General features: G+C 40.3%; 2 protein-coding genes across 2 annotated transcripts in view; one reads left to right on the forward strand and one right to left on the reverse strand.

Moving 5' to 3' along the window:
• grm7 (glutamate metabotropic receptor 7) overlaps window positions 1-19,783 on the reverse strand; it is a 142,137-nt gene extending 122,354 nt beyond the window's left edge. The window contains exon 1 of the mRNA XM_085917684.1: window positions 19,736-19,783. The gene's annotated coding sequence lies outside the window, so the exon portion shown is untranslated. The remainder of the gene's footprint in view (window positions 1-19,735) is intronic.
• LOC147062471 (amphoterin-induced protein 3-like) lies at window positions 14,840-16,225 on the forward strand. The gene has a single exon (XM_085928498.1). It carries the CDS (start codon window positions 14,840-14,842, stop codon window positions 16,223-16,225), a length of 1,386 nt encoding a protein of 461 aa, XP_085784624.1.
• Window positions 19,784-21,138: the final 1,355 nt, after the last annotated feature.

Raw genomic sequence — 21,138 nt, forward strand, 5'->3', positions numbered from 1 at the left:
GCATGAAAGCAGCGTGCGGTGGAAAGAATAAAGACACCGGCGGGCGGATTGTTGGAGGGTTTGTAGAGCACAACCAGTACGTCACTGCTTGAGGTCTGGAAGGTAACCAAACGCGTAAATTTGAGGAGCAAAACAAAGTGCTGATTTGGAGCCATCAGGTTCTTTGTGTGCATAAGCACAGTTGGCTTTGCCTGGCCATCCGCGCTTACTTCCGAGGCTAAAGCCAAGGTTTTCATAGTTGGGGCTCCCCTATTTATTTATAGCTAGACGGCTGAGCAAAATGTACCATCCCAACAAAAGATAATGTACCGAGAACAAATCTAGCCATTGTGACGTAGAGCAGAAAAAGAACTAGGTCTCAAAACAGCCCTTAACACCTCATATTGTGGAGACCGAGTGTCATGACTAATTTCAGTATTGGATAAGATACAGTTCCTTCAAAAAAAAAAAAAAATTGACATTTATTTCTCCCTGAGCGGCAGTTGCAGAAAAGGAAGCATCATATGTGGGAAGACTAATAGGACGACAGCCGAGGTTGGATGGTGGAGAAACTCAGTGTGAAATGAAGATGACAGAAATCAGCAAGGAAGGGATTTCTTCTCCTACCCGTTCCTTTTCAAAGATCCACAAACAGGATGAGATTTGAACAGCAGTGACCCGCCTGCATTACACTGCTGTTCTTCCTCATGCAGCTTTCTTTATGGTAATTTCCACCCCTGGGTGCTGTTTGGCAGCATTTCCTGGCTGGGCTTCAGAAGAATCTCACCCTGTTTATAGACTATCAAATGCATTACCGACTCATTATCAACAGTGCCGTGTGGCCATGGAATTCTGTCGCTTTCACCACATTTCCACTGTGTTAGCCACATGTGCCCAGGTGTTTGCTTTTTTTTTTTCATTTTTTATTTCTGATTATGCCGTGTGGGTGGGTATGCATGTGTGCATGTGCATGTGTCTATCCAATGCAGAGAAAAAAGCTACCGCAACGAAAGCGTGGCTGATCCCGTTTCACACGGTGTCTCATTTCTGAATTCGGAGCCAAGTGATTGGTCACTGAGTTTAGCAGCAGACTAAAACTTGGAATTACCTTGAAATCCGTTGTACATTTGCCAGCATCTAATTCTTTCTCTGCTTTATTGTAGCCAGGCGCTGTGCAGTCATGCAGCGCCTCGATGTTGTTGTGATGTAACGCGACATGAAACTCTCTGAAGGTCTCGGCTCAGCGACCGCAAATGGGAGACAGTTTAACGTCAGCAGCCATTATGAATCTACCTGCGGACGGTGACGGAAGAAGAAAGTAGTGTTACTCGGCTCGGAAATGACAGCATTGACCAGAGCCTGCCTAAATCAGATTGATGATCCATTTTTTTCCTCGCCTGCGGGCCACAGTAATGTAAGGGTCTGGGATCCACCCGGGCTGCGGAGACAGATGGGACCTTGTCTGCTATGACCTTGCTGAGCTAATATTTCTCCCAGGCCTTGTCTGTTACTTCATCATTAAAGGTGCCGTGGCTATTAACGGCGAGGGGAATACTTCAAAGACAGTTTAATCGGACAGGACACGTTCCAGGCAAAGACAAATCACAGCAGTGCGGCAACAGCACGGCATCATTAGTCATATGACTAATACTTTATTAATTGTTCATCACTTTGTTAAATAAATAGTCGATTCATTCATTGTTAAACCACTTGGGATAGTCACCACACTAACGAATAACGTAAAGTTACACTAACTAATAACATAAAGTTATTACAGAACGCATGCCTGCCTTGCCCATCTGGGGACAGTCAAAGTGAGAGACCGGCATGCTGTTTATGTCAACTATAATCAGCTCATCAGTACTATTTGGCAGCATTTTCTGGCTGGGCTTCAGAAGAATCTCACAGTGTTTATAGACCAGTTATTTGTTTGTAGTTGGTCTTCACAGACGATATCCAATATATGACTGACTACTCTTATTTTGTCTGTCGACATGTGTTGTTACATCGTTTGTGTTCAAGCCATTGCCTAAAGAGTTACAGAACAGAGGTGCTATTTTAGCACTAACATTTAAGTTATCGGACTCAGAAGCAGTTATTGTTTTAAATATACAAAGTGAAATTGTAATTTAAGTAAAGTAATGAAAATGGTCTGGATTACAATGGTGGTGCTCTAACTTAATATTTTATTGCACAACATTTTGAGGGAAACACTGCAACCAAACTATTTCTGGAACACTCACTGAGACTTTTAATACATCTCGACAGATATTCTGCATTGCTGTTCACGTGCAGTGTGAAAAATCTCCAGCACAGGTTTTTATCATCATCGTTTTTGAAACATCATAAATTATATTGCATGGGAAATCTGAAAAACGGAAAAGATGCCTCACCATGCATGTGTGTCCTTAATTTTGGAATAACTAAAGGGCCGGAACTAGTCCTGTGCAGATCGATACAATCAGTATTAAAGTGAGTATCGGTATCAAACCAATACCAAGCAGCTAGTATCATTCATTTACATTTTTTTCTATGATTTATGTTATTTTCCAATAATTATTGTGTGCTTTGCTGGAGCTTTTCTGTCTACCAGCTTGCTGTTCATTGTTGTGGAACAACACAACAATACTGTCTAAGTCAGAGTGTGCTTGAAGTTAATTGCAGGTAAACTACCTGAAAGCAGAGTGTGCATTTTTTTCTCGTGTCCTCTGATTGGCAGTATAAGGCCATCGGAACGGAAACCAAAAAAATGGTAAATAAAGTTGCACTGATTGGCTTATTTAAAGAATCAAATGAAAACAAGCTAGCATAAGGTGTCTAGACTAAAGGAATATAAGAGCGGAAAGGACTAAGAAGATGCATATTACTACTACGTTGTACATTGCGACTTCCATTATAACAAGGCAGGTCAGTTTCCATTGAAGATATTATGGCACGGTGAAGAATTCAACAAGAAAGTTCTATCCGACAAAACATTATTTTATAGGAAAAACAATTTAATATCTTTTTTTAAACCTAAAAATACTCTGTATTGGTGATACTGGCGCCAGTATTGACTTGGTATCGATCCAAATTCTCAAGTATTGCACAGCTCTAACCGGAACCAGAGGATGAGAGTTCATAGGGTACAAGAAGTTGAGAGTTTCCGTAAAACATTTAACAACTAATAAAACAACCGTCAAATGGATCCTGAAACACACGGGAACCGATCGAATGCAGTGATTTTAAAATTGCTTCCACCTTCTGCTCTTTATCAGGACATCCGCCACTGAGTTCTGTAATAATTAGAAGCTTGAAATGAGTTTTTTTTTTTTTTTTTGGAAAGACCAGATAGCAGGGCATTACAGTCGTCAATCCAGTTCGAAGCATGTATTCGCGTCTCCGTGTTGGCCCAAGAGAGAACAGGGCGGACTCTGACTATATTTTTCAAGTGATAAAAACTATTTTCATGACTGTATTTACCGTAACGTTCCAAGATTCCGGCGAGCTGATTCATTTTATTATTCTACTATCCATTTGAGATTTGTTTTAACAATCAAGAGGGACCACTTACAATCTCACTGAGCCAGTTGAATATTTTCAAGAACGTGACGCCCATTTTAGTTTTACTTTATGAGCACTAAAAAGTATTGATGTTCTGCATCCAATTCATCATGACACCCATTGAGCATGTTTGTGATGGCAGTTTGTTCTATAACAGTGCCTTTATTGAGGAGTCATCCTTTTGCTGCTTTGTGAGATTTTATGACCCAAAATAAATCTACTGACACTTGGAATGGATGACGATGCCCGAGTGAGGCCTGGAAATATGGCCAAGGAAGCAATCCAGCAGGTCACTGTTACTCATCCCCCAGTAGGTAAAAGAGCGATAAGGATATAATCAAAACAGTGAGGCGAAGGCCAACTGTAGCCAGACTCCAATGACAGATGGGCTCCTACTTTCCAACCCTTTCTCTTGACACAGAAATAAGAAAATCCCACAAGCCCAAATTCACATTTAGTGTTTGCAGCCGTTGAATTGTACTTTCATTTTACATCCAATGCAGCTAGGTGTTTTCCCTCATAATGAACTCAATAGAGCCCCCCAAAGCACCACAGTGTTGATAATGCACAGTGGGTGGTAACAGTTGTGTGATCATTCAAAACCAAATTCAAGCCCTAGATCCTCAAGCGACTCCCCAGGCAGACTCAGTCCCAGATGTTTGCCGAGTTTATGATTTGTTCTGGAATACGGTATGAGCAATAAGTAAAGCCTCCCTGTGGCCTTGCAGCCAGATTGGATTGGAAAAACATGTTGCATCTGATGTGAATCAAGTGGGAAGCAGCAAGGTCGCTGGTGTTGCTGCAACCTTAATGCAAATCTGATGAAAAATATAGTTGCAGTGGATTGAAACTCAATTTCTGTATCATTTCTAAATTGTAAATCCGCTACAAAAATTGAATGATCAAAACCTCAATTCAATGCTTCCTTGCGATATGAGTTGTGTGCTTTCCCTATTGAGAATCAAAGAAATGTTTAGCTGTTCAAATATATACTATCTGTAAAGAAATAAGAAAATGTCAAGGAATAAAATCAATTTTGCAATGTTTTTGTTTTTTTCCCTCCAATTTCCTGGACATTTTGGTTTTCATTCTGGTGTACAGTATGTACCTCTGCCCGGCCAGAATAATACAGACATACAAATAATTATTGTCTGAGATAACTCGGTTTTGCAGTTTGCCCTGTAATATTATTCCTTCTTTGCAAAGGATATAAAATATATGCCTGTGAGTCATTATACCTTATGACTACATATGTTGATCCACCGTTTGCGTTCAAATATCCCTTGCTTAGCACCACAACAGCAATGCTTTTTGTTAGTTGTTTGTTTTCCAATATCTGTTAGCATTAAACTACCAGGCTCTAAAGCTACGTCGTCATTTCAAATATACGTGCAACTCTTTTGAAGACGACCAAAATACATTTTACGATGATGTTTAGTCTTCTTCCATTGGGAAGTCTTTTTATAATTATATATCATTTTAATATATATATTTGAATAAAGTTGAAATATTCTATTAAATATTTAATAGAAAAACATGCATCAACATTAATCTCTGCATGGCTGCTTACTGTAAACAACAACATGCTTGAAGCTTGTTCTGAGCTTCCCACCACAGGACCCAGTAAATATAATAAATACATGTAATTTAAAATTTCAGATGATGCGTTTTCCTACAATCTTGACAGATTGTGTAAAGTCACATGCTTTGCAATAATTAACACAGCTAACGTTTTTTTTGTTCAAATTATTAATGGAGATGATGATTCATAGAAGTGCACATTAAATTGTCATTTTCTTTCCTTTTAGCACACCAACTAAAATTACTAAGTGGGACTATAAAAAGGTCAATGTGATCATTCCATACTTCAGCTAGAGAACAATTATGGGACAGTCTAACAGTCATTTTGTCAGGTGGAGTGAATGACAACTCTTTATGGTGGCAATCTGTAAAAATCATTTTAAATCTGTTTTTTGTTGCTCCGTAATTTTCATGGGCTAAATGTAAAACGGAATGCAACAAGTAAAATTGAGAAATAAATGAATATTTAAGCGTCTAATCAGCCTCTTTGAAAATTCACTTACAGTCCAATTCTATTCTCACTCAATTAGTTGTGTTCAGAGCAAGGATAAACTTGGGAATGGTTCCAAAAGACTGACTCTCAAGCTTGCAATCTCCGGCACTCAATAGGACCATGATTAAAGTCAGTCGACTTTATTGATTGAAAAGAAGGGAGAAACAACCCTGCACTTTTCAGCTCATCAAGCTCAGCTTCCTCTTCTGTAAAACGTGCTGTTGGGGATGTTGGGAGGGGGCATGCTCCTTTGACCACGTCGCCTCCCGTTGCACTCGGCCACTCTGGCCATGCTCGGTTAGCCTTCTTCATTTCATCAGTTGGGAAAGTGTTTTTGCCTTTTGCGCCACGGAAAGCAGCCACAAGTTAAATTGAGTTACCTGCTCGGAGATGGTTTCATTTTACCGGGATGGCCCCGGAGATTCTTGATGGAGCTGCTAACTACTCGTCACCCTTCTTGTCCGCTCGTGTTCATCTGAGCGGTGAGCAGCGACAGCGCCGAGGAATAGACGGCGTGGGATTCTTTACACCAACTCAACCGTGGAGGGAGATCAGATACACCGCGCTTGACAATCTCTTGACTCAACTTGTGTGTTTTAGTTTAGGGACACAACTCTTTTTAATTGTTGTGGAATTCCCATGTAATACAAGCTGAAAACTGTAAGATTAAAGAATGCACTGCCCTATCTACTGAAGCTCTTTCATCTGGAGCCAAGTCAAAAGCTATTAAAAAGTCTATTTATAGACTGAATGAAGTTGGAGAGAACATTTGCAGCACACCAAAATATTTTAAAAGCTATAAACCTCTCCAAATGTGATAAGTCTTTCATTTAAATATGAATACAAAAGGATTAGAGTGTAGTTTTGGCTTTTTAGTTTTTGTTCGCCTACCCCCATTGTGTCTACTGAGTCACAAATAGCCTCCACAATATTGCTGAGTATTGCTATAAACAGAAGTCCTGTGATGTCCTATCTTTCCAGTACTAGTTCTTTGTGCAAATTACACACACTGCAAATTAATGGAGAGAAGCTGCACTTGACAAAATGTGGCGCACATATAATTTGAACAATTTTGATTCTCATTCCTCCCATCCGATTTGATGGCTCGAATGACTATCCTGGCTGATTATTTGGTTGTGTGAAGTGTATTAACAGGTAAAAAGCTAACAGGTAACCGAGCACCTCCATTTTGACAGCCATTTTGACACCTGGTGTCGATCAATCACTGCTCACCAGTTTTCTGAAGCTGAGCCGTGATTGGTTGTGACCCGTGACCTGTGACCTGGCAACTGTGATGTCATTTTCAGTCGATAGCAAGTGGCAAAATGGCCGCCCTCTGAGATGGATATAAATAGGGTGATTTTGCCCGTTTAATTCACCTTCCACAAACAAAACATTAATCAGAACACTGCGCTTCGACGAGTTGGGCAGCAGAGAACATATTACAGTGATAATTTGGGGGTTGACTTTGTCTTTTAGCACCAACAGGAGAATATGTGCGCCTATATGAGCAGTAAAAGCAAAGATGGCTTTTTTTTATTTTTATTATCATGTGTGGAGTCTCTCACATTTTAAAAAGGTGAAAAATCTTTATTTGTGTACCAGGGTGATACATTTTGTTCATTTACAGCATCTTGAACAAAACCTTTTTGTCCTTCTAGGGCTGTTTTCATTTTTGCCCCATTAGTCTGTTAAGTCAGGCAGACCTGAGAGTTTTCAGTCCCGTGCTCTAAGGATTGGCAGAAATGTTTTAGTGAAGTATTGTTTCTCCTTTTTGAAGAAAGCTCAGGGTCAATGAACACTTGAACCATTGCCAGCTCACATTTGCGATGTTCCCGTGTAGCCAGACACTGCCATGGGGTCTCTTGTGCATACGACTGAGATTTGCAGGCTTTTTAGAGGTCTTAATGTCATCCAGCTGCCACTATCACCTCACAATGAAGTGGCAGATCAATTTTTTTCTGCATTTCAGCCAATCTCAGTCAAAAAAAACTTCCAAAAAATAACTACCACAAATGTCACAAGCATTGTCATAACCACCGCCTGCAGGCTTGTCATCATTTTCTGCACAAGGTAACCTACAAGTCTCCTCATTATAAGTCTTCAACATCTTTGGAATTTTCCAAAAAGAAACAGTAAGATGTATAGATTCAAACCATGTTTGAATTGGCACAATTCTAGCCTTGTGTACAAATTGTACCAAATTCACGCAAAGCTATAAATAGTTTTTAATTCATTGCTTTTAAGATAACCAGTGTCAATCTCAAAATTGGGAAATGTGCATCGTTTGGCAGCAATAGTGGATACAGGACTTTAAAAATGGCATGGAAGAAGGACAGAGAGATACTGTATGCACTCATTGTGTCTGCTCAAGCACATTACTGTAATTTACATTCTCATGCGCAGAAGTCAGGGAGTTCACACAACGCTTCTTATAAAGAGGCCATAAATATTGGAGATACATTCTCATCAGACCAATTTTAAATTCATCACCATCAGTGAATCTGGTGGTCGTGCCGTGGCGCAGGCATGAGTGGATGCCAATGGAAATGGTTCCCTTTTTATTTATTGACGACAGGACAAAAGCAGCAGAATGAATCTCGAAATGTTTCAGACAATTCAACCTGCTCATACTCGGTCAAATGCTTCTGAACTCATTGGATGGCGAGTCATAGTGCAGGTGGACAATGACCTGAAGCATAGCAGAGGTTGGGTTTTCTTTTTTTTGGGACAAGCTTTGTGAAGTCAACCTGATCTGAATCCAAATGAACATGCTGAAGACAAAACTGACAGACAATACAAGAAGGCCTTCTCTGGAAATGATCTCACTCATTATTTATCCACGTGGGAAATGGGCTACAGAACCAAATGTTGTCAACATCTTAGATGCCACTGCATTTGTAAAGTATGTGGAACCCGATCCTTTTTGTTCATTTATTCTTGATGTAAAACAATTAATTGTAGATTTTATTAAAATATGTTTCTTAAACATAAACAACTAATCTTAAATTATCCATGATGACTTAAATCAATAAGTGTTTTTTCAATAATTCTTTGTGAAAGCAAAGCAAAGACAAACCCAACATTCTGTGATTTGCTGTATTGAAAACTTCTCTGTGATCTTACCTGACTGTCTTTTAATATTAAACCCAAGGACACAAGTTCACATCATCAGCCATTTTAGATGGTACAATTCCCCAATAAAATTATAATGAATCATTTTATGGTTGTGATTTATCTGAAAAAAAGGAGAGCGAGAAAGAGAAAGAGCGAACCACTCTATTATGTACATTAATCCTTATTGGGTTTGACATAATGGATATTTAAAACATGTCAATCTATACATGACGTGCGGGGGGGATTGGCCTGTGTCCCATCTGTCCCTGTAGATAACCACAAACGATGATAGCCAAACCAAGGGGTGCTGTAAAGAAGTGATTCGGCGGGATTGGAGCTGAGAGAATAAATGGAATGAGGTGATTAGAGGATGGAAGGAGCAGGAGGCAGGTTTCGTTAGCGTGCATGGACGAGGGAGCACAGTGAAGATATGAGAGCGGCGGGGAAAAACGAGAGAAATAGGAATAGCGTGGACATGAAAGAATAGCAGCAGACAGTCCGCCACCCCACAGTCACATCCAACGATTTACTATGTTCTGGCTCATAATGTTTTATAGTACAATCACTGATGGCGCAGTAGTCAGTAGTGATCTAATTTCACAACTCATATCCTTCAGTAATGTGAACACAAAGGGAGAGGCTGAACCATTAGCAGCGTCCAGTGCTCATCTGCCGCTACTCATGCATAATTGGCTTCCACGGAAGAAGGCAAAAAAAAAAAAAGAGAGGGGGTAAACAGCGAGCGATCATATTAACTCGACAAAGTCCTAATTGAAATCGGTTAACAATCAGAAGAGATGATAAAGGCCAAAGAGACACGGAGCCCCACGGCGAAGACTCGAGTTTAATTCATAATCAAGTGTGACATTTTACCTAAGCCATCCATTTTTTCCACTAAAATCAGCTCTTGCCCATCTTCACACGTGAGCATTTAGTGCATTTCCAATTTAAAATGACCTCCGAGTGTCAGCACTAAAATGAGGTAGTGTCACTCTCTGTCCGTGAAATATGAACAAATAACCGAGCGTGCAAAACCCACAAGAAAAAATGTAAAGCACATTCACAAACATGTCTAGTAAACATAAAATTTGATGGGGACACCTAGATAAAATTAATGCACTGTAATATAACAGCCCTCTAATAAAAAATGTAATGTTCACTTTTATTTGAAAGGAGTGTTGATTTATTTTATTCATATCCACGTGCTCTTTCGTGAGCTCTACCTTCAGACCTGTAAAGTCAACCGTGTGTCAACAATACAAATGGAATCAAGCAACAAACTAACAGACCTCAATTCCGACTGGACCCGTTTATGAAAGTATGCAGCAATCAGACAATAGCCAAATCTTGTTTTGTGTTATTTATAGCATGTAGGATGGAATCCTGTACCACTAGATGGCACACGTGGCTCTTTACACTGGAACTTGAGCCACCAGACATGAGGAGAGGAGAACACAGTGCTTTGGTCGTTGTTATGCAACACAGAAAAGCCTCTCTCAGTTGAGTAGAAATATTGGTGTGTTGGTAATACACAAAAGAAAATCTCTCTCTGCCTGAACCTACTTTTCAACAAGAGAGTTCATCATGACAGCAAATTTATCAAGGGAGAGAAAAGCAGAAATAAAACTCAATCTCCTGAATCTTTATTGCGACCCTGACTCATTCATATTTGAGAGCCTGGCCGTCATCGGCGCTATTGAAAAGCATAATAAATTTTGAATAGGGTGTGCATGTTCGGGTTCAAAGGGTTCGGAAGAGGCAGACCAAAAGACAACACAAGATGCCTTCGGTGCAGTGCTTGTGCACAGGAATTATACTCCATTAAAAATACTGACGTGGCGCATGTGCATTGAATAATCGAGTCCCAACTTGATATGTGTACTGCGTGTCTCTGTCCTCACTTTCAATTCGAATCACGATAAAATTATGGAAGGCTGTCAAGCTCGCTTTTTATTCTCATTCAGTCTTAAATCCAAACTCTCTGCAAAGGGGGGCAGATTTGGTTAGATGAAAAAGTATGGGGGTATGACATTCCTCGAGCCATTACCATTGTAAATTAACTTGTAAATATGTACCTATATCCTTTGCTGTCCGCAGATGGGTTGATTTTGCAAATGAGAATCTATTGGGTTTTTTTTCATTTTATTATTATATTACCAGGATAGTTGAAGATTAAATAATAATAAATTAAATACAAATGAACTATTTTATGAAAGTAGAATGATTTATTTACATGTATTGAGTTTGTTTTATTATTGTTATCTTGATGAAAAGGGTGATATTGGTGTTTCGACTGCAGGCCATGTTGTATTGTGTCTTATTTTTAATCCAAATGAAATCATTCTCGAATTGATCTTATTTTAACTTCATACAAAACAAAATAGTTCATCATCACAAAATAATGATCCATCTTTTTGTTGCTTGCGATCACTGTGAATGGCCACCGCAGTAGAGTTAGTAGTAAATAGGCAGCTCTCACCAGTCGTTCGTGGGTTATTTTGCCTTTCCCTGTGCATTGTCACTGGCAGCGTCTCTGATCTTAGAGTCGCCTTAGTCCTTGGAGTGCAAACATTTAAATGAGGAAGTCATAATGTCACTGATTATATTGCAAACGGACACCTGTGTGCACCTGAACTGGGAAGGAACGGGGTAGAACGTGCTCGTACCCGATCATGAGCGCTCGCGCAGATTCCAGCGGGCCACATATCTTTGCTTTTTATAACACGATGCTTCGGGGCGGTCTAAATTTAGACACGGGCTCAATTTTGCCCGCGAGCTGGACTTTGGACACCAAGATGACACTTAAACAATTGACCGAATAAGAAATATCCATGCATCTGAGACTATAAAGTTTCATATTATTGACTCTATGTGCTTCACTGCTTCTGAAGGGCAAGATAAGATGCATTCCCCTCAGCTGCTGCATCTTTCTTTTCATTCTCTCACTCTATCCCTCTCTCTATCGCTCTCTCTCTCTCATCTGCAGCAGATGGTGAATGGAAAAAATGGCTTTCTGCTCGGGGGCTGGAGATGTCAGGGTCAGAGCTTAAGCTTTGAGGTCCACTCAGATCCTGGCTGATTTGAACAGATTGTTTTGCGCACAGAGTTGGTCAGTCAAGAAAATAAATGCAAAAAAAAAAAAAAATACAGTGATTTGGTTTACCAATCCATACTGTTACAGGTATTTAAAAAAATATATTCCTTTTTAACTTTCTAAGCAATTGTCATTATAAATGGTCACCGCAGAGATAAACAGTCATGCAGACAGCGGACGATACAGACGCATCCTGGAAAAAAAAGTGGTTGAAAAATGGTGGTGAGAAAAATTGGTAGTTGTAGTTCCAAAATTAAAAAAAATACGCTGAAGCCAAATGATCAGAATCGTATCAGTCCCGTAACACTGATCGGAACATCCCTCATTTATTTATTAATGAATGGACAATGATCTACTCTTACCCACCGCCTAATTTACCTGGCAAGAGTCGAATACGTGGAGTATCATCAATTCCTTTTTTTCCAACTGGTCAATGCTGAAGCTGTATTTGCTATTGGCCACTGATTTACTGTGCCACAATGATGGCTGTGAAAAGGTCATTAAGACAAGAAATCAAATGCTAGCCTTTGCACTAGAACAGTCCATACAGATGTGGCCCTCTTGCGAATAATTACGATGGTACAAGTGGGGGCAATCATAACAAAAACATACCCTTGAGTAAATAGGTATGCGCAGCAGGCTCAGTATTGCGTTTGTCATTATGTTTTGAATGAAATGATTTTGTGACAATGACAAATGATTGCTTCTGAAATAAAACGTTAATTTACAGTGTGCAAGTCAATACCGAAAATAACGAAGCAAAACAAAATTTCCCGTGCAGTTAACAAATACAGCAAAAATGGTAAAAAAAGGCTCACACTGCACTAAAATCGTCCATCTTATGGAGATGAAAGAACATTCCATATGATGTGATTATATTTCTTGAGATGATTTTGTGAAGCCTGTTCAAGAAATAAGAGCGCTAGATGATACCTTGAAGCAATCAATGAAGCATGAATATTTAAAACGCTCTAAGGTTTTCCATCCAGTGGGACAAAGTTCAATATGTAGGCGAACTGAAACCATACTTGATTTGCCATTTTAGCCATGAAATAAACATAACACCTACAACGCATTGTGTGTTGGGAATCATTTTCCGACATATTTCCAATGTACACGTGGGCGTATACATTCCTTGCATGTTCCAGCCAAGCTGTTGATTTGCCTTGGGACAAGATTGTGGGAAATGCCACAATGCCAGACATGATAGTGTTTTCATTTGAAGACAAATACATCCAAATGTGCTTTCTTAGCCATAATCCTGATCCCGCACAAAAAAAAAAACATGAAAAAAAGTAATACGAATACAGCATCACATAACATTCCCCAGCAATGTCTTTCGAGTCCACATTTGCTCCCAGTTGAGCACCTTTTGAGCAGTGAGCCCCATACAGCAAGTACGAGTCCACGATGATCCGGTTAGGCGAGAGTGGGAGTCATTCAAAGCTTGCCGCATTCACAGAGACATGTGAGTGCAGGGAGATGGCGCAGGTGGGGGGGTGGGGGGGGTTATACCAATGAGGAGGTGGCTGCTAGAAGGCAAAGCTAATTTACTGTGACAGAAATCGGAGCTATCACGACCACCGTGACCAAGCAGCACGGGCAGCATATATTGAGGCAAACCCACGAGTTGTAGTTGAGGGTCGGATGATTGGCGTTCAAAGGAAGAGAATAAGATGCACTCAACAAGATGGATAAGGTGTGTGTATGCATAACTATCAACCCTACATACTAAAAATAGAAAAGACAGTCAGGTAGAAGAACCCTTTGATCAGAGATTTTTTATTACAGAAAATCACACATGGATGATGCAGTGGGTTTGATAATGAAAAAAGATGTGAACTAATTTAAAAAGGTTTATCGTCACCTTGATCTGCGGCAGCTCTCGACAGTTCTAGAAGGAGATTCCAACCTTAGATGAGTAGAAATTCTAAATTGATGCTTGATCAGTCATACACTACGAAGACAATATCTGGAATATTGAAACTAAAATTAAATTCTTAATTTTGACAGACTCACTGACAACAATAGGGGTGGCAACTGGGATACGTGGCAAGGCATTTGAAAAAAGAAAAAAAAAAAAAAAGTCATGGCTGTCATGTCACATCTCCCCGGGGTTATCAATGCCAGGCGAACACAAAAGCTGCAAAATTCATGAGGAATTCTTAACACTTGGGCAAAGTTTGTTAGTTAGAAAAACACTAAAAGTTTAATGGAGCTTAATATTAATAGAATATGGTGAGGAAAGCTGATATTTGTGAGCCGCAGAGAACGGGCCACAGCGGCATCATTACTCAATGACGGGAGAAGGAGACACAAGGCTGGTCTCGAAATGAGACATGGTGGTGGTGGCGGGCGGAGGAGGAGGAGGCGGCGGCGGCAGAGGAGGGGATTGTGGGAGATTAAGAGAGCACCGCCGTGTTTGTTCTACACCACAAAGCAATGCAGAATGTTTGGTAAGCGGCAGTCTCATTTGGGACCCGGACAGATCAAGTCGGAGGACCTTAAACTTGAAGCTGAGAAATCAGGCGGGAGCAATGAATTTGTTCCTTCACCGCCTCGGGATTGAGGCTCAGAGAAGCAGATAAAAATTAAACACCGACATTTGTTGGCATTCACGGAGGGGATGCTATTTCATCAAAGAAAATAGCTGTGCTGAGTTGGACTTTTATGTCAATTGGCAGTTTATTTTCCAAGTCATGGTTCTGTTTTTTTTCTTCTTCTCCTATTACATGCGGGATTAAGTGAGGACAAATTGCTCACATTTCAACTTTTTGACCTTTCATTAAGTTTCCTCGTTTCAAAACTTGCGGGAAGTCATCCGATGCCGACTGAGAAGACAAGTTCACCTTTAAGGTAAAACATTTCTTTTTAGGTTACACAACTTTGAGAGCAAGAAGAATAACTACTAAACATTTTGTTTTGATTGTAATGAATGCTGCCTCGGCAAATATTCTATTTACAATGTGATTCTCATCCATGCAGGGAAAGTTGGAAGAATTTCAAACCTGCAAGGCTTTGGCTGTAGAAACATGATCGCCAGAATCAATTGCATCATTCTCATCCTGGTGCTCCTCTGCCTCCTCCCCCCAAGTAAGGAGACCTGCCCTTCTATGTGTCTTTGCACGTCCGACACAGTGAGCTGCAGCTCCAGCGGTCTCACCAAGATACCCAAGTCACTGCCCTCGTTCGCCATCACGCTTGATCTCAGTCACAACCAAATGTCCTGGTTGGGTCCGGGCAGCTTCAGCAGAATGTCCAGACTGGAAAACCTCTGGATGGCCCACAATCAGATCAGCAGCCTGGCCAACGGGGCATTTGAGAATGCCTCGAGCCTAAGATACCTTGACCTGTCCTCCAACAAGCTCCAAACGGTGGAGCAGCGCTATTTTGAGGGACTGTGGAGACTGGAGGAGCTCATTCTCTTTAACAATAAAATCACAAAGGTAGAAGCCGGCACCCTGACGGGTCTGAGCAGTTTGAAAAAGGCCTACTTCAGCCTCAACCGGATCACGCACTTCCCCTTCTTCTCCATCCAAGACCATAGCCACCCTTTTCTGTCCATGCTGGATCTCTCATCCAACCTTATGACTCATCTGCCATGGCAAGATGTGAAAGCATTGCCCAGGTCGGTACAGCGGGGGCTCTACCTTCACAACAACTCCCTTATTTGCGACTGCTCCATGTACAGCATGTTCTGGCACTGGGATCTCCGAGGGTACGCCTCCCTGAGGGAATTCACCGACGAACACACTTGCAAAATCTACGGAGAACCCCGAGCATCTATCCGGTTCCTGCGACACAATCGCTTTTTCAACAACTGCAGCGTGGAAAGAGTCGTGTCGCTTCCGGTGACCGTGCTCCTCTCCAAGGTTTTGGTTTCCGAGGGTCAACGGCTGAGTCTGGACTGCCAAACATCTTTGAGTAGCGTCAATCTCTCATTTACGTGGTTTTCGCCCAGCCAAGGCTACATCACTCAGTACAACATTGATGACACACTCATGAGCTTGTTTGCCAATGGTACTTTGGAGATCCGAGCTGCCAAGGTCAACGACTCGGGCTTGTATGTGTGTACAGCAGTGGATGGTAAAGAGGCTCTGAACGCAACCAGAGAAATAAACGTCACGGTGCTCTTGCCTGAAGTGGGGTCCTTCAGCACGGGTTACACAACGTTGCTGGGCTGTGTGGTGACCATGGTCCTCATCCTCGTATACCTCTACCTTACCCCGTGCCGATGCAGCTGCTGTAAGCAGCCCAACCCTCCGGTCATCCCCGTTGCAACATACGAAGCGGAGAATTCAATGCCCGTTTTCTCCTCTTGCACAGCAGACAGAGGAAAAAGCCACCTTAACAAGCATGTGGCATTCATGCAGCCGATGCTGAGTGAAGAAGGACCTGAATGGACACATGAAAGCTGATTCCAGAACAAAAGGCCATTAGACGCAAAGCGACAAACGTCTCTTTTTTTTTTTTTTCCTGGATGTCGTCTGCCGTTAGCAAGCTTAAAAGTTCCTTCTGCTTTGTTCTTGTTAGCCGCTCAAATTGGCCTTAGGGTTTGACAGTGAGCACAATAGAGCCATCCTCATCTCCTAAAGTAATTATTTGGTGCAGTGCAATGATGGTCAAGGGTGACTCGAGAAACAGTACGTTTCTATTAGGAACTGTTAAAAGAAAAATGCTCTTAGTGCCCCTGATAAATGACTTTTAATTAACTGCATACTCTGTTGCTAAAACTACAGACTGTACTGTATTAAAATGCACAGTAGAAGATTAATTCACTGAGAATAAGTCACATAATAAGGCAAATCATGCTGTAATCAACCACACAGAATTGTCACTTTTTTTCTGGAAAGAAAAAAAAAAAAAAAGTCGAGTCAGGCAATCCCCCTCCCCTCCTCAAGTCATTTGTAAATCTTTGAATTGCTTTGATTACAAACAACACATTTTAAACAGAATAGGCTCAATTTCATTAGACAGCGCATCTGCAGCTGCCCATAAATGCTGTTCGATCCTAATTTTTCTGTAAGAGCAGGCTGGCTGTGTTTGTTTGCAAACTTGGCAGACCATTTTCTGCCAAGTTAGGCTTACCGGCGCAGCATAGGGAGTGTCGTCGGAGATGTGCCTGGCGCAGTGACAATTTTGTGGCAGAAAGTTGATCTAAAGCTATGCTTGCTCAGATCAAGTCTAAGTGAGCATTTACAAAGGGAATGAGACAAGTTTCTTAGATTAATCATGACTGAAGGGTTGGCTGTGAGTACTCCCACAGCGGTGCAGACCTCCCTCTCTCAGCTCCACCAGCCTGCACTCATATGTGACGCGTAAAAATAGAGCCCTATGAAATTAATGTAACTACAACATGTGAATAGAACTGGCTAATGCTTCAAGCAGCTGTCATGTGACACCAAAGGTTGGTTGAACAATTTTTGTGCATATTATTTGATGGCATTTACACACTACTGTACAATAAAGGGGATGAAATGAGGTGAAGTCTTTCTTGCATGAAAGCATTAAGTCATGACATGATAGACAATACAGAGGTGGGCTGGGAACCTTTCAGTAGAGACAAAAGAACAAATCATTTCTTTCCTTCTAAGCATCCTGATGTTATGAGCCTATAGTTTAATCTTAAAACAAATGCTGTATCCATATTTAACTGGATTAGGTGTAATCCTTCACGAAATGTCAAACAAAATCATTTGAAACAACCAGGCTCATGGGAGAGGGCCTGGAATTATGTGTAAACCCCAATTCAAAACTGACCTTTCATGTCTAATGGAACGTCTATCGTTGTATAACTCGCATGAAAATTCACAAACTAAAAAGTGTAGCTTTAATATTCTAACGAGGAGCCGTGCAGGAGGGCTACCAGCCCGTGCTAAATTTAATGGCTGATATAATCAAACTATAAGAGCTCAGTGGTCGGTCTACTCACTTGTCTCAGCAAAGGATGTATGCACAGCAATAGCATTTGCTATTTCTGCATGTGTGATGAGGTAAATCAGTGTTTGGTTGTTCTGTTGTCAATCACTGTCTGATTTGAGCAAATTATTCCAAGATGTAAGTACAGTAAGTCTATCTAATTACACAGGCTTCAGTGTTTACATTTGATGTAAATGTCTGTGTTGCCATCTGTCCATGACTTGACTGCAAGCCACATCTGAGGTTCAGTGATTTAGAGCCTGAGAAAAGTCAGTCATTGTGCAGTACAATTGAATTTAATGCGCACCAATGAGTAGCAGTATTTACAAACCACAGCTGCTAAATGCATTCAAGCATGTGCACAAAATTCCGGTGACCATCACTCTAGATTAATGCAATAATGGAAATCATGGCACCAACACGAATGACTGATGAATACTTTACATGACTCCCTTGTATATACATACATACGTACGTGGCGTCTTCACGTAGAAGTTGAATTTGTCTTGTGACTACAAAAATCAAAACATGCATTGCAAATTGTCTTGCCCCATTCAAATAAATGGAAATGCCAAGGGAAAAAAAAACATGCCGGAGCGACGGCAACAGTCTTTGAAATCTTTTAAGTCAGGTCACTTGAAAGATGGATGGAAAAACTCAGCCAAGTCATGGATTTTGCATTCAGTGTTTGAAAGTGTAATTGACTCCATTTTAAAGATACAAAAGAGTATTAAGGCCCTATATGTAGGAATTTTGCGACTTCATTCTCATGATTCTATAACATTAGAGAGCCCATTTATTAAACTGACATTGAATGAGCCTCATCAACACGGAGCAGGTTGAAGTGAGAAAATGACTTTGTTAATTATACTCATCAAATCTATTTTATGTGAGCTTTAGGTGAGCTTCTTTCATTCCTGTTTACCTTCTTTGACATGATTGCTCACTGATTTTTGTCATTGTCACGTTAAAAAGCAATTAGTCTTTTTCCTGCTTTAATAAATTGGTTCCATTCAAACTAAGTGGTTTCGAAATGATTCAAATTAGAAATGATCAACAAATGAATGACATATTTCACAGTGACGTGCTACCTCTGGCAACTTTGTTGGCCTCATATGAAACATTAAGCATCATCCTGATCATATTATGTAAGGTGCCCCCCGCCCCCACGAGTGAATGTTCGTGTTCTGCAAATATTCCATGGTGCAATGAGGTGACCTAAGGTTGTAGAAGATTAACATTGGGATAAAAGCAGGTGCTATGTTTCATTGTCTTTAAATCCCTCTAATCTGCCTCCGCTTTGTGGCACAGCACAGGCATCTGGATTTATTGTTTCTTATTAACAGAACCTAAAGGATATGATGAAAGTAATTCCTTCTGTTGGACTGATTGTAAACTGGGGACAGGTGATTAACCTCCGTGCAGGCAGCGTGGGATTGATAGGATGAAACGAAACAACATTTCATTTAACCTTGTGACAGAAACTACTTTACTGAAAGTCACATGGTGTGTTAAAAAAGCGGGGCGGGGGGGGCAAGAGACGTTTGAAAAGCACAACACAAATGGTTTAAATTGTCAGTCAGCGGATGCACAAAAGCTTCTAAGCAGATTTAGTTGAGTGCAACCAGAAGATAATTGCAATTTTAATAACACGTTTTCTCTATCTGCGTTTGGGAGATTTTGTAACGGGCGCAGTGAAACTACAGTAAGGTTGAACATTTAGGGCACAATTTTAAAATGTTTGACACAAAGACAACACTGCTCAACACACACACAAAAAAACTAAAGTGAATTGGTTGTTTTTGCAACATGGAAAATAAAATTTCGGTTAGTAAACACCTGAATAAGCTTATTCACGTATTTATCTCCAGTAGGCTTGATTATTGTAATGATGTACTGACTGGATTCCCTCAAAAGAGCATCAAACTATTTAGAACGCTGAAGCTCATGTTCTGACCAGAACAACGCAATCAAAACATATTACTGTCATCAGAAAGGCTTTAACTCACCTCCCAGTCAGCTCTAGAATAGACTTTTAAGTTAATTCTTACTGAATGGTTTAGGTGCTGATTACATTAACGAAATGCTAATGGGATCTAAACCTAGTAAGGCTCTGAGGTCTGCAGATTAGTGAAGCCCAGATTTCAACGCAAACATGGTGATGCAGAATTTAGTGGTTATGCTACACTAAAATGAAATAAGTGAGGTCAGCTCAAATGATTTTAAATCCAGGTTAAAAGTGATGTTCTTTCCCCATACCTGATTAAAGTCTAACAAAGAATTCATAAAATCGTGTTCTCAGATCTGTTAGGAAAACTTTAGTACGGTACTTTTATTTCTTTACCTTGCTTTTAAATGGCTTTCTTTTGCAAATGCTTTGGAATGTTGTACTTTTATTTGAGTTCCCTTGTGTATTAAATGTGTGATATAAATAAATTTACCTTACCTTGCCTTGCCATGAAATAGTAGTCAGTGTTATCACAGAAAACCTTCAGGCTGATAAGTCAGAAAAAGCCAACTCTTACTTTTTGGGTGGTTAATCAGAGAGGACTTTACAAGCTGGAAGAGGTTTGCTGATTCCCATTTAATATCCGTTCCACCGTGATTGGCTCATTCTGAACAGAGGCACATCCCAGTTCTTACAGTCAAGGTTAAGGTCAATATTTCAGTTTGTGAAACATTCAGAATACATTGTTACTTTCTTCTACTGTCAATAAAGCACATCATATTCATAATAATAAAGCAGTCATTCTCATCCTTGCTCAAAAAGTTGTGCTGTGTGTTACTTCTGCTTGCACGCCAGACGTACAGATATTTATGTATCTATATGAGAATTGTGTACTTTTCACTGCCGAGGTAGAAAATAACCAAAAACGATAAGGAGAAATTTACATGGCCTTTCAAAACCCTAATACTGCCAATGTTTGGGTTATGAAAGGGTGATTGACTGTACGCAAGAGGGTGTGCACATTTATGCAATGATGTTATGTTTGTTTCTGCTTTTCCTCTTGAAGGGATTTTTTAAGTCAGTTTGTTTTCAGAGATTATAGGTCACATTTAATGGGGGGGAAAAAAGAGTTGAATCTTTCTTTTGCACTCATTTTATAAATCAAAACTTGTCATTTTTTTATATTAATGCTACAGTTATATTATTATTGACTGATCAAATCTCATCCAATGTAATCAAATTCACTTGTAGGTCCAGAAGGTCAAGCTCGTTTCAGTCTGATCAGATTCTCATGATAAGCAAATGAAAGAACCAGTACCTCATTTCAATTATTAATATCCAACATTGCAATGGTTTTCATACTCATTTCAGAGGTGAACTGTACTTTTCAAGTGTTTAAGAGTTTTTCACACTTAGACTCAGAATTAACACTCACCTTCTTCAAACTGGCAAGCTTTTTAGTGG

Source organism: Syngnathus leptorhynchus, chromosome 1, assembly GCF_054491065.1.
Source record: "Syngnathus leptorhynchus isolate UIUO chromosome 1, UIUO_Slep, whole genome shotgun sequence".
NCBI classification, from domain to species: Eukaryota; Metazoa; Chordata; class Actinopteri; order Syngnathiformes; family Syngnathidae; genus Syngnathus; species Syngnathus leptorhynchus.

Coding starts and splice junctions, on each gene's coding strand:
- LOC147062471 (XM_085928498.1), top strand. CDS start 14,840: ATGATCGCCAGAATCAATTGCATCATTCTCATCCTGGTGCTCCTCTGC.